The sequence below is a fragment of the Seriola aureovittata genome, chromosome 3 (genome assembly GCF_021018895.1).
Source record: "Seriola aureovittata isolate HTS-2021-v1 ecotype China chromosome 3, ASM2101889v1, whole genome shotgun sequence".
Classification (NCBI taxonomy): domain Eukaryota; kingdom Metazoa; phylum Chordata; class Actinopteri; order Carangiformes; family Carangidae; genus Seriola; species Seriola aureovittata.
The window spans coordinates 22607803-22622202 of NC_079366.1; the positions used below are offsets into that span (position 1 = coordinate 22607803).

At 41.7% G+C, this 14400-nt stretch overlaps 1 protein-coding gene across 4 annotated transcripts in view; it reads right to left on the reverse strand.

The window, feature by feature from the left end:
- lrba (LPS responsive beige-like anchor protein) overlaps positions 1-14400 on the reverse strand; it is a 196000-nt gene that overhangs the window by 59456 nt on the left and 122144 nt on the right. For all 4 annotated transcript variants that reach the window (XM_056371486.1, XM_056371485.1, XM_056371484.1 and 1 more), the window contains 4 exons: positions 6235-6352; positions 5933-6035; positions 3943-4058; positions 3643-3755 (listed from right to left, as the gene is read on the reverse strand). In XM_056371486.1, coding sequence (XP_056227461.1) covers positions 3643-3755; positions 3943-4058; positions 5933-6035; positions 6235-6352 — 450 coding nt within the window. The remainder of the gene's footprint in view (positions 1-3642; positions 3756-3942; positions 4059-5932; positions 6036-6234; positions 6353-14400) is intronic.

Here is a 14400-nt window from a genome sequence, read left to right on the forward strand (position 1 = left end):
ACTGGGGCTTTGAGTAATAAATCAAAAGAGCCTTTTGAAAGGAGTGTTTATGTATAATGTCCTATTTAAACAGTGAAAATAGTGTGGAGGGCCTGGGGGATAAACATATGGGGCCCGTATGGTGAAATCAATACACCATTAGCTGATCTGGCTGTGAGTAGTAGGTTATAGCACAAAGGTACAGGGAGCGCTCAATAAATCCTCACTATTTCTGTCGCCATGTAAATGCAGACTACTTAATGTATGGTCAGGAGGTTAACAATTCCTTTGATTGTTTGCTGTGCTTCATTAAAAGCTGTACAACAACAAGAATGAAGATGCGTTTGCCTTATGTTGAACTGAACGACCCAATTGGCAAAAAGTATTCATCCGACAGATCTCTATATGTAGGACAAGTGCATTTTTGTGGGGAAATTTGTGATGGTGTGCAGAACTGGGGTGTATGAGAGGGCAGAGGAATAATAAAAAAACAAAAACAGCAGAGTTACAACACTTGCAGTCTGTTCTAGTGTGTGCTTATCGTGACTACAATGTTATCTCGGGAGTCGGCGTTTGATGTCAGGTTGAGGTTAGAGTTTATGATAAGAAAGTCCCTGGGGTCAGAATGGCTCTGGCAGCAGAGAACATAAATTCTGTGTGGCCTCTGTTGTGCTGGGGATGATGACAGTGTGTGACACACACACACACGTTCATGGCAATTTGGCTTCTCAATGTCACTGGAGGCTTCTCAGATGACCTGTTTCTATAAGAGACAACCGCCAATGTGACATAAGAGGGGGATAAGAGATATGTGGAGGGTGAGAAAGAGAGACCGAGTGCGAGACAAACAGAGAAGGAGAGGGGGAGCAAACAATGAAGAGGAAGCCCAACAAAATGAAAAGAGAAACCAAGCAAGGTGACGAATGGCGCGTGCACACGCATGAAGCTCTGAACCAACTGTGACAGTCAGAAAACATTAGGATGCAAAGAAAAGAAACACAGAATACAAATGATTTCGAGTGCAGAATTGGCGGGTGGGGGTTGATTTGGGGGGCTGCACAGCGCTGCTTGCCCTTTTCCAGACACTGCAGTCTGCCACGGTCCAGTGGTCATACACTGATTTCACACACGTGTCAACAACATGAATAAAACAGATATAATAAAGACTGGCCCACTCCCTGCCCTTCCTCCTCTCTCTGCTGCTATCCCGCTCTCCGAGGAGAAAGGAGAACAAGGACAGCAAATGATGTTGTTCTTCTTCTCTTACACACTCTCCTCCTCTTTCTTTTGCTCTCTGATTGTCTTTCTGTTTCTCATCCTTTCACCCATCTCCCCCCTTCATTCAGTTTGTCCCTGGGGCTGCAAGGCTTGACTGAACACAGAGGCTGGGCTGTCCAAACTCCAAAGGAGAAGAGCAGGAGGCAGAAAGCAGCGAAGAAACTGAAGGAGGGCTGCGTGTTTTTGTGAGTCTGTGCGTGTGTTGGTGGGGAAAATACAACTGTCACACCTCAGCCTACTGGGCAACATGAAGCCAGATAAACAGAGAAATTATGCAGCCTCATACAGTTGGAGAAAGCTACACTGGGAGGGATAAAAGCAGAGGACGGAGACACAGAGGAGCAGATCGAAAGTGAAAGCAGGACTAAGGAGAACCTAAGGGACGAGGTGTTGACTGTTGGGGTGTTTGAATCTGTATGACAGCAGTGTGAAAGGCTGGACCTGTGAGTGGATGGTTCATGTGTGCTTGTGTTGACAGCCACTGTGTTCGTGCAGGGCTATAGTATTGCATTGGATCATATTGTACAGATAACACGTTTCTACTTTCTTGGTTAATGCAGTTGAATGGAATAATGAATATTTAAGGGTGTGGTCATACCAGAATCTCTAGCCTTGAAATTTCAGGGGGTTGGTTTGCAAAGGCAAACTATATTGTGCTTTCTCATAATGTTTGATGACACACAAATTCTCACTGCTGACAAACTGAAAACTCTCTTGACAGCTCTGACTTCTGAAAGCATAAACAGACTGTACAGATCTTTCATTCATTTCAATTAAAGCACATCCAGGCTGCCAACACAGAGGGCTTCAGCATCGTCTTAGGCTCAACTTTTGCTGAAAACCACTGCAACGTCATCCTGGACTGCCAATCAAATACATGCAAGTACACATTTCTTGCGGGTTACTTTTCTAAAATGACTGTCATAATGTGAGAGTTTATAAAGTGCTGTGCAGTTTCTTGGCATTTAATAAACCTTAAAATGACAGTGAAACAGCTGTAAGAGCATCTCTATCTTCTGTAACGTGAAGTATTTTAGAGTGAAACAGAATATGTGGGCAAGATACACTACAGTATATGCTTTTAGCATATGACATTTAAGAGATAACTGAACAATTAACACAGGATTATACAGTAACTTCTAGTTCCAACTCACCCACATCAACACAGCTCTTTGCTTTTTCTAAAACACAGTCTAATTACAGCCTAACTGTAATTTGTTCCCATTCGTCTCACTAGATGAGTACCTCCCACCTCTCCCTCACCCTGCACGAGCACGGACGGCCCCAGGACCTGAACAAATGCCCTCAAGTGTAAATCTGAAATGGATTTCCTCCAACGTATCCTCTGTCCATTAACACATGCCTTTTTGTTTCCGTGGCTGATTTATTCGCTCATTTTCGTTCCAGCAGCACGACAGTCGCTCAATCATCTCACTCTAGAACTAATCCTCTGTCCTCCCACCACTGGACATCATTACATACAACTGATCTTCAGTCTGACAAGTGCAGCTGGAAAGCTTTGGAGTGTGTTTTTTAGCCTTTTTTTTTTGCGTGTGTAAGGGAGGGAGTTCATGTGAGTAAATAATTGCATGTCTACTTACAATATGGGGGAGCCTCTTTTAAGCAATTTCAGCCGTGTGAGTGTGTGTATTTATGTGCCAGGGAGCATCTCAGGGCAGGTTTCATTGTTTTAAGCCCAATCACTTGATGCCTGGAGCTACCAGGGAGTATTACTTCACTTCCTGGGGTGTTGCAGAGGGTCAAACTTGAAAGAATTCAATTATGAAACTTTCAGTTATGGACAGAAAATAATAGCTAAGCCAGAGAATGGGAGTTACAGAGGGAGAACATGAGGGGCTTAAATCTGTTTTAACTGCAGCAGGGCAGGACTGTCTCAACCAACAAAAGTCTACAACTAATCCTACAGATCATCAATGATGTACATCACTTGCAATTTTGGGAAATTTGTCACATTATAACCCCAGTTTATTATATTGGCACATAGATAGATAGATACAATACAATTATCAAGAGAGATTACCCGTGATGCCAATAATGTACAAATAAATAGTTCAAATTACCTAAAAAAAACATCTAAGTCTAAGTTTTGCTTTTAAACTTTGCAGTGACGTTTAGTGTTTTACTCAAACACATGAGTAATTGAACGAGAAGGACATCGCTACACCGTTGTAAAGATAGCAATCAGTGATTAAGGAGCTGGTTCACTAAACTATGATCAATGGCAATTACATGGCAACTAAATGGACGTTTGGAACAACACACACAGTCTCACAGTCACACTCACACACACACACACTCTCTCTCTCTCTTTGCAATTAAGAAAACAGTAAAGGAGGAGGAGAGGATGTGCAGTTGGTGTCTTACCTTAGACAGATCTCTGAAGTTGCTGGGCAGGGTGAGGTCAAGTTCTTCTGAGTCGTAGTTGGTGATAACCCATGGGAAGACCGGGTACTGGTTTAGGTCATTAAAGGTCCGACCTGGTGGAAGGAAATGAAATGAGAAAGGACGAAGTGACAGAAGTTTAGACACATCATGGGATCAAGGACTCCCAACACAAACCTAAATTAATTTCTGAAACTTTTGTGTTTGTGTACGTTTCCTCAATTGACAGGTCTGTGCCACAGTCTGAAATAACACTACACAGGTGATGGGTGGTGTCCTCACCAGAGATGGTGTTAAGAAAGATGAGGTACTCAAAGTTGGAGATTTCCCGACGTTGCCAGCGCTGGGTCATGTTGGATGCTTTGAATAGCTGCTTTGGTGTGGCCAGGGAGATTCGCCTACAGAGACAAACAGAGAGTCACAGATATTAAAAAAACTCTAGTCAGTTAAATGTTCTTTCCCTGGTGAGTTTCAGATAATTTGTACCAAGTAGTACAAAGACAAAGTCAGTCATAACAACACTACAGCAGTGCTTGGCTTGAAAAAAGCCTCAGGCTTCATTAGACGTTAGCAATACAAACGTCATTAAATGAAAAATCTACTGAAGTTACACTGTTGCTAATTAAGAAGACAAATATGCAATAAATTGGGTCGAATACACATATTTGTGTATGTGCGCACGCACAAACAAGGCCCCAGAGCATGATGTATGCTGTAGGACAAAAACAAATGACCCCCAATCCAATTAAAACAAAAGAAAATGATGGAATTAATCACTGTCATGGTGTGAGATTATAGTCATTAGGACTCTCAAAGGTGAATATACGACTTTACTAATACAAGTGTACTACAACACACACTATTTCTTATATGATGTATTGTTATCAAGCAATAATGTGCATGAATGTACTTTCTATGTAGAGAGGAGAAAAGACAGAAGGTGTTGGATATTGTCAAAATGTTTTAACAGTGAAATGTGATGGTGTAATCGTTGTTGTAGGACTCTGGATAGGAAACAAAACAAATTTGTGTCGCACTGGCTGTAGAAGCTAGTGTTTGTGTGTGTATGTGTGTGTGTGTGTGTGTGTGTGTGTGTGTGTGTGTGTGTGTGTGTGTGTGTGTGTGTGTGTGTATACTGAGCTGGCCTGTACAGCTGTCCTCAGGTCAAAGAGGCAAGGTGTTCTTGGCCTGCAAACTAGCTTGATTAATGAGCCCAGCAAAAACACACACACATTCTCTCACCCCAACTCTGTGTGTTATATATACACACACTCTCGACTACATCCATACTGATTCATTACTGGATGCACTTTTTTTTTTTACTCAGACTGATTGCACAGCCCTCACTGTTGTGTTTCCACATGTAGCCTTTTGTGTTTCTTAATATTGAGAAAACATTTCCTCTTGACCCCAGATCTTCCTGACAAACACTTTACTTCCCCCAAATATTTCACAAATCCCACTAGACAGCGACTGAACTCAAATTAATAATGACAAAAATTTCACAATATGACAGATGATAGTGAAATCCCTACATAGAGAGATTTGTACTTAACCATGTCTTTGAAATTGTTTTCCGTCTGGTATTCTAACTCTTTAAATTTAAAAAAAATCTTCAGTCATCATGTTTATGATTTGCACTTTCACACAAATTTTGTGCAAGTTTTATATTAAATATGATCATCATATTGTTCCCAAAACACTGAGAAAATATTGCTCCACCATATAATGTATCACATAATTCAAACATGCCACAAGACTTCCTGGGCACTACCCATTGTTTCTCTGGATTTTTACAAGACATATGCCAGCAGTTAGTTTGGGCTTGGACTCAATGCAGACATGATGTGAGGGAGGCAGGGCTGTGGGCGGGGGCGGTGGTCTGCCCTGCAGGCTTACAAGCAACTATTTGCTTCACACTGATGGAAATAAATAAATGAACTGGACTATGTTTGTGTGAAGCCAATTATATTTGGGAGGTGAGGAGAGAGTGGGAGGCATGGAAAAAAAAAAAAGAGAAGGAAAAAAATCAGTGACCAACCCATGTGGCGGGAAGAAAGGGAGGGAGAAAATTCAGGTCAGAGTTTTGAGATGCAACAACAATTTATATGATGTTTAGTCCAATTTCACTTGCTCGGTCTCATTTGTTTTCACAAAACTTTAATTTTCTGGTCTGTTCAGATGTGGCTCTGTGGTATGTTGAACAGAAGCCTGCGGTGTTAAGAGTCAACTGTTAAACTTTTGAATGGATACGTTTGTCCGCGTGTCTAACCTGGTTTGTGGAAGGCCAAAGTTCGTGCCCACCCCAACACGAGGAAGACTGTGGACCACCTTCTTTACGGTGGCGGGATCTGGGAAGTTGAACATGACCGCAGCTGTAGAGAGGCACAGAAAAATACCTTGTTATATTAACGGTTATAGTCATAAATTCATCATACTGCCAGTGAACTCTTGAAATGCACATCTGCTGTATTTTTCAATATAAAAACACCAAAAAATATGTATGTATATCCATCAGGGTTACGATAACAAGGTGAATCGGTTATATATAGGTAATTATGGGCGCTGCCTTACTTCTGTTGGCCATGAAGATTTCCAGAGCAGTATTTTGCAGCAGGTAGCGCCTGGAAAAGACGGCACGGATCTCTGTGAACAGCCATTTTCCATGAAGACCTTCTGTGTAGGCTAGAATCTGGAAGACAGGACAGGGAAAGTGAGACATAAGGGAATGGGGTGGGGGGGGGGGGAGAGTGGTAGATTCAAATGGAATAATGAAAAGAAGAAATAAGGAAAAGAAATTAAATAAAGAAAAAGACCAGAAAAGGGCACAAGAGATTAGAGAAAAGAAAAGGAGAAAAAAGAAGAGCAGACAGGAGGTTAGTTCATTTTTCACACAGTGATGGCATGACGGCCTGAGCAGCACGATTAATGTCTTATATTGATCAGCCTCAATGAAAAAGAGATTCCTTCAGCAAGAGAATGGAGGCTACTCAGCTGGAAGGAGTGAAGGAAATGTTTAGTTCACTAAAGGATAATCCATATTACAGCACACAGGCGAAGATGAATATCAGAAAACCGGGGCAAATATAAGAAACAAAAACAAACGGCTTTAATGTAGAGAGATGATTTGATGTGACAAGGATAAGCATATTTTATGCTAAACATCTGATTAGACTGTTTTCTTATTTCCATGGAGGTAACTGTGACAGGGGTCAAACAATATTATGTTAGCTGGCTCCAGATTTGAAAATGCTTCGATGAACTGAGCTTAATCTGTCCCTGTGGAGATTGTGGTGGCTGTCAGAGTAACTTGTTCTGATGGCTGTCACAGTGCCTGACAGACCCAGATGCTTGGCTCTGCCCCCGTGATTCATACTCCTACTAATCCAGCATTTAGAATTGCTGCTAACCTACTTAGCACTGCTTTGTTAACTAGGCATTTGTTTCCCCCTCAGCTTGTAGTTTCAAAGGCGTCTGCTGACAGGGGGCGTACAGGGATATGGTAGAAAGGTAAAAGGGACACTTAAGGTTGTCACAGCATGGTTCAGAGTTTGCGTTATTAATCAAAAATATTCAAATGCAAGCTAGTAACCTAGGCCTAGTGTTAAGCTAAAGGAGCTCATTAAAGGCAGGGGACAGCGGAGCGGACCAGCTGAGGCCTTTAGCTGGGGACAGCCTCTCCCTCGCTGTCTCTCTGAGGAATAAAACCTGCCTGCATCACAGACTCACTTCAAAGTCTCTGGAGTTCAATTAAATGTGGATTAGTGGCCTGGAGAAGCTGGCTGCGGCTGAATCCGCCAGACTCCTATCTTCCTTAACAGGGACTTGAGATGACTACACCAGTCACCATTCAGACTGCAGCCAACCCCATCACAAAGATAGAGCAGCACTCACAGGAGTGAACGACACATTTTTTTCTATCATAAAGGAAAACACTGTTTAATAAGACAAACTAATATATCTGAATAGTATAGAATTTTATTGAAATCCCAATGTAAAACTGTCAATTTAAGAAATAAAATAAACAGGACTTTTCTGACGCCCACTTCCAGTTTTAAAGGAATAGTTTGACCTTTTTTAAAAATACACTTTTAGGTGTGTATTTTGTGTAGTTAGATGTGAAGATTGACACCACTCTCACTCTCGGAGCAGTTAATATGACAGGGAACAGAAAAAGGGCTAGCCTGACTGTCAAAAGGTAACAAAATTAATTGCTTAATATACTATGTGTTAATATGTGAGCTTTAAATGTGCTAGTAGGCAGCTTTTGCTACCTTTAGAGGGAGCCAGGCTAGTAATTTCCCAGTTTCCGGTCTTAAATGTTCCATGTAGGATAGGACTGGTATACTGGAAGACAGCATTTTAACTGTATCATATTCTCTATAATCTGACTGTTAGGGACACTTGATGACAAACAGGCTATGACACCTGATTAGTTTTCTCTACTGACAGACATGATGGCTATCAACAGTACCATGCCATTAGCCCCGCAGAAATCCGAGCACTTCATCCTCGACCAAAAAGATTTTCATAAAAATTCTATTTCATTTCATTTTTGAAAAAACATCCTCTCCTACTAGCTGATCAAAAATGAAATTCCTGTCTTCAGGTGTATGATGAGTGAATGCTTGGCGAGTAACCTTTCACCTCCAAAAGGGAGTGGTTGACTCATTTCATCCCCAGGAGTACAGTCATAGACCTCGCGATGGATGTCAAGAAGATGCCCAGGGCTGAACTGATGAAGTTGCAGTGCCTGATTCCACAGATAGATATGACAGTAGCGGAGGCAGCCAGAGATCATATTTTCCCCTGGACCGATGAATCTCCCAGAACGCTGTAAATAGCACTCTGTGTTCCCAAGATTGTTGTCCCTATCGGCAGCGCCCTTTCCCTTGCAGATGAAATAGCTGAGCGAGTGACAAGGAGTGTGACAAACTATCTGTGCTGTAATGCTCTCGCTGTTCTGACCACGTCTGGACAAATTACAATGGTGTGGAGGTTATTGTCCAGGCTGGAGTTATGGCTGCACCAGCTTCCTCTGTGATAGATAGTAATGGTGGAACGGGATCAGTCAGGCTCAAAGAGATGGCAATACTACAGAAGCATAAAGAAGGAAAAGCACCAAACCAGACAATGCGGGGTCCTGTACATTTACATTTTAATATTAGAATAAAAAAAGATTGTTCAGTTTAGAAATAAGATATATAAAAATGAAATGATAAGAGGAAATATAACAACATCAAATGGATCAGGAGCTTGTACGTCAACATGATTGGTTGAGTACAAAGCACAGTTTTATTGATGTTTCATTTCAAGTGGAACAATATCCATGGATTCAGGTCTAGTGTGTCCCAAGATCAATTTCGAAGCGTCACGCGAGAGGACACAGCCAAACAGAAAACAAAGGAACTAGTCTTGATTGCAATGCTTTTTCCTCTGTCTGCCCCCTCTACATCTCTCCCTCCTCCTCCTTCAACCTGTTTGTGCACCGGGCTGCTGCTCATTTCTGAAGCACTGTCGTTTGTCTCTGTCAGATGCCCAAAAGACAGCAGAATGAAGAGGGACACATGAAGAGGGGACGGGTGACTGTGGCTACAGCGTGTAACCACACACACGCACACACACACACACACACACACACACACACACACACACACACACACACACACACACACACACACACACACACACACACACACACACACACACACACACACACAGAATCTTGCAGACAGTCCCTTGCCGGAGGACCCTCTCCATTGTGCTTTCCTTTGCAAGCTCAGTCTCCTTTACAAACCAATACCTCTTTAGAAACACAGGTAAACTCAAGTGGAGGAGCATAATGACACGGATGAACATTAATTGAAACTGCACTGAATTAAGGAAGAGTTGGGGGAGCAACAGACCAACTATCAGCAGCAAGGTTCAAGATAGATGAGGCTTTCAACTGCCTTTGCTGTCGGGTAGGCCGAGTATGTGTGTGTGTGTGTGTGTTGTGTGTGTGTGTGTGTGTGTGTGTGTGTGTGTGTGTTTTTGGTCTGATAAGACTCTTGAGTTGAAGAGGACAGAAGCCACTGCCAGTTACCAAATAAGTAAATCTGTATTTGTCAGAAAATATATTTTTTATTAAAGAATAGCTTTAAACTGCACATAAACTGTGTGATGTAAGTGCTATATGCATATTTGCTGGTTCAGTGTAATGTGCTGTGGATCCTTGAAGGAAAATGAGGTGATTGAAGTTCAATTTGTTGCCTGTTATTAAGTATTTCCGCATGGCTGCCTCAGTTAAAGGATAATGGATGAGGGATTTATTATTACCTTTTGGTCAAATGAAGTGGTGTGGGAGATAAGGTGATGAAATTAATGAGCGGGAGGAAGAGAGGTGATCCATCAACATCAAAACAGAGACCAGGGACAAGCCGTATTGGGAGAACTTGATAGAATTCATAAAATAAAATAAAAACCTGTGGACTTATCAGCGTGTATAGTTGCTTATTGCTTTTCATTTCCCAAAAGCCGCGCACACACACACACACACACACACACACACACACACACACACACACGTGCAAACAATGGGCAGAGGTAGCAGATTCCTAAGGCTTTTTATTACTTAAATGGGATTTCCCTTTTTCTCATTCAAAAGTGCCATACAGAAAGCAAACCACTGCATATGGCTACATCAGTGCCATGTTGTTTGTCATTTTTTTCCCCTTCACTTGGCTGACCGCAGAAACAAGCCATCTACAATAAAGATGGTTTCAGTGGACCGAGACGCCAGATGCACTTTTACTGCAGCAGCAAATGAGAAACAAAGCACAGACAAACACAAGCTGACATTTAAGAGCATTTTGACACTCTCATCCGGTGCATCCACAGCAATACTATAGCTTAGATCTCTTATAACCCACTCTCCCTGTTCCTTATCCATATTCTTGTTTGTCTCCTTCCACCCCCCCACCCTCCCTCCTGCTACCCTCTGTTCCACACTGGTAAACGAGGCCTTGTCACCCCCCATCAGTAAATGAGTTCATCGGACTAATGAGCAAGCAAAGGGCCCCGACACACTAACAAGGGTCTGTTGGCTGCCTGTGCCTCTGGACCAATCAGGACTCTCATCACCGCTGACACAAAGCCTCCCCGAGCCCTCTGGAGCCAATTAAGACAGATTTTGCTTTTGAGATTGAGTGATAGCCAGAAAAAAAAAAAGATGGAGAGAGGGAATAGGAATAACTAAGGGCACTGTAGGTACTGGAAAGCAATAAAAACAAATGCACCAGCATGTTTTCAGTCCAGCAATACTTTGAGAGGGATGTGTATTTCAATGAGGAGAGCATTGGTAGTGGGTAGGTGTTGGGGGCTGCCCTGTGGGCAAAATAGGTAAGCCATTCAAGAGGAAAACAATGCTCCCTAATCAAAAGAACTTGGAATCATGTGAGCTTAAGACAGTGCAGCCACATGACTCTACTTTCACACTTCAGCACTTATCCTCAATCCTCTGTGGCTCTGCAGCAGTATGCTTTATGCAACTGGTCCAGGTGCATGACTGCTGAACTATGGAAGTACTGCAGCTGGGCAAGCAGTGAAAAATACAAAACTATATATTATAAAAGTGACCTACCTGACCAATCAAACTGTGTAGTTATCAGACCCAAAGGAGCTTCTTTAAAAAGTTAGCTCAACATTTTGGGCAATACACTTACTCAAGTTCTTGCTCAGACCTAGATCAGAAGATTGATACCACTCTAATATCTATTCCTGGAGTCTCTGCTGGTAACTTGCCCAACCAAGAAATAGTCGTAACTGCCTAACCCTGCAGTATAACCACCAACTGCTATTTGTACACTTTGATTTTTGTGTAGATTAAAGAAACATGTTAACTACACAGAGGCAGGCTAGTGGTTTCCCCCTGTTTCTAGTCTTTATGCTTAGCTAAGCTAACCAGCTGCCGGCTGCAGCTTCATATTGAATAGATACAGCCAACAGCAGCATCAACCTTATACATAGAGTTTATGTATAAGAAAGAACAGATAACGCTAATAAATAGCTGTGAACATGCTTCAATATCAGAAGTCAAGACCGTTTGTGTTTACCAATGATTGATAGTAACACTTGTTCTACCATCATATAACTAATTCAAGATGTAATCACTGGTAACACATAAAGCTCTATTTGCCTCAGGGGAAGTAAAACAAACTACAAGGTGAAAAAAAAGAAATAAACACAACTAAGAAGCTGCGCTGGAGTGTGAGAGAATTAAAGCAAAATAAACAAGCCCAGCTTGCAGCGAGTGTGAGGTTATGAAGCCTAAAGGCTCAAAGCATTCAGTCCTAAACGTCACCCAGTAAGAGTTTGCACTCCCTGATGAAAGTCCCCTTTGAAAGGATTTTTGGGGCCACTTAGTCTGAATTCAGCCTAATAAGGATTAAACCCCTTTTTGGCCCTTTTCAATGTTTGCTAACTGGTTAGCCTTTTCTCCTTTCCTTTCATTGGCTACTTAGCCTTTTTGAAGTGGGAACAAATAAAAAGGTCTTGTGTGGATTTAGGGAAATGCTGCAGTGGTCTTGGGGTTAATTGGTAGAGAAGAGAAGACTTCAGTGCATTAACTCATTAGACATTCAGCCTTTGGGCATAAGCTATAAGGAATAAAGCCTTAGAAGGGCTGCGAGACATAATAAGATGCCAAAGTGGCCACATGAAACACTAATACATAAACATGGAATGCAAAATTGAAAATATCATAACTCATAACCTCAGAGTCAATGTGACAAATATTTAGCCCTTTCAACCAAGGAAACAAGTGTGTGAAATATTTTGGCAAATTAATCAGAGATAGCATTCGGGGATTCCAAAGGATATTCAATGGCTCCAATTGTTTTTTTGAAATATTCAAGATTAGCGCTTCCTTTTTTTTTACCCCATCACAGCTTAGGATGGAGCCACAAAGGCCAGAGTTGGTGGCTCAAAGGTGATGAGGAACAAAGGAGGGATAAGGCTACATAAGTGAAGGGAAGAGGGGTGTGAAATGCAGCAGACATCCACAAATTGAGAAGATCCTGTCTGCTGTCCTTGCATTATCACGATGCACATTTCAAACTTTTATCATTAAAGTTCTACCTTCAAGTTTGAGTCTTACTCAACTTTTTTCACTGTATAGAGTCACAGAGTGAGCTAATTAATTGAAGAACAATACCATAGCAACAAATATAACCATAGAAACCAAGGTCAGCTTTGTATTTGGATATGTTGCATATAAAATCCACGCCTAAGACAGCAGCCGTCCGATATAAGACCATAACGGTATCGCTCGGCACCTGTTGAGATTGGATTGAAAGAGCTTAAATGTGTTCCTTGATTTGTCAAGCTCATCAGTAAACACTTGCGCATCAGGAATAAGGTGAAAGAGAATGTATATGCTTTTCACAGATATTCAGAAAATCAAAGAGACAGCCCAGAGCTACCGCTGAGGCACGGGAGCTGTTAAAGACTCAATGCTATTGGCCCTCCGCTCCCTGTAAGCTGCCATGGCAAACATCAGACAGGTTAAGATTGCTGACCGGCTCCTATCGCATTCTCCCCGCTCGCCTTCATTCTCCCATTTTGCTATTTAGTGATGGATAGGCTTTTTTGGGGTTGGTGCGAGGCTTCGCTGAAGTAAATTCTTTTCTAATCCGGCTATTGTCACCAGCTTAAGTGGGTGTGGGGTGAAAAGTACACCCCTCTTGGGGAATTTGAGGTTGGTTGTCCGAAGTGAAAGAAGAGGGAAAGAATAGGACCTGTATAAAGGAAAGGTTGTGGAGCCTAGAGAATTTGAAGGTGACTCAATTGGAGCTACAGGTTTATCAGTGACAAGCATTTTCAGAGTTACAACTGTAATAGAGAGAATTGAATTAAGCATCTTCTGTATTTTGGAGGCAGATGAATTATGATGTAATTAAAATACAAATGACGGTCGAAATTCACTTCTCCTTTAACTGACAGAAGGGAATTGCATTGTATGTTATTTATCAATAAGGCTTTACTGCAAAAACTGCCTCATCACCTCTGCGGCCTCACAGAGGTACAGTACTTACAGTGTCAGGTCACTGGACATTTTAACATCAGCCGTACCACATGTTCAATGTGAGCAAAGGAGTTTCAGGTGCTATACTCCTTACAAGTAGAATGAGCTGCAGAAAACTATGAAACTGAAATCTCTCATTTCACTTGTGGATTTTAATGGACTATACAAGCTTTCACTATTCCACTTGTAATTGTTTTTCTTTATGTAAAACTTTTGTTACTTGAGTGTGTGGAAAACTGATTTTGAGGTATATAAATATAACGGTTTTGACTTATGGTAGTTATTAATTGACTTCTTAGGCGGAGCAAGCTGTAAAAGCAACTTCTGCCATATTAAGCTCATTCAAATGTTAAAACAAATGTGTTGGCAAAGGTTATTTGCACATCCAGCAAAGACAGAGCAACATTATCATCCATTTGGAGTCAGGCTTTGGCTACCTGACAAATCCAAGTCCAATATTCACTATAGCTCATTTTTTTGTCTTCTAAAATCCCAAAGGGAAATGTCTGGCTCTTAAGCTGTTAAATGTTACATTATGTTTACCAGCTAATCTCCAACTCTGTCAGCACTTTAGTGCTGGGCAGGTAGCCTACAGTGGAAGCGTTTCTGCTTTTTGAAAACTGCTGCGTGCAGGAAATGTTGCTAATGACTGTGATAAGACTGCACCAAAACACTGA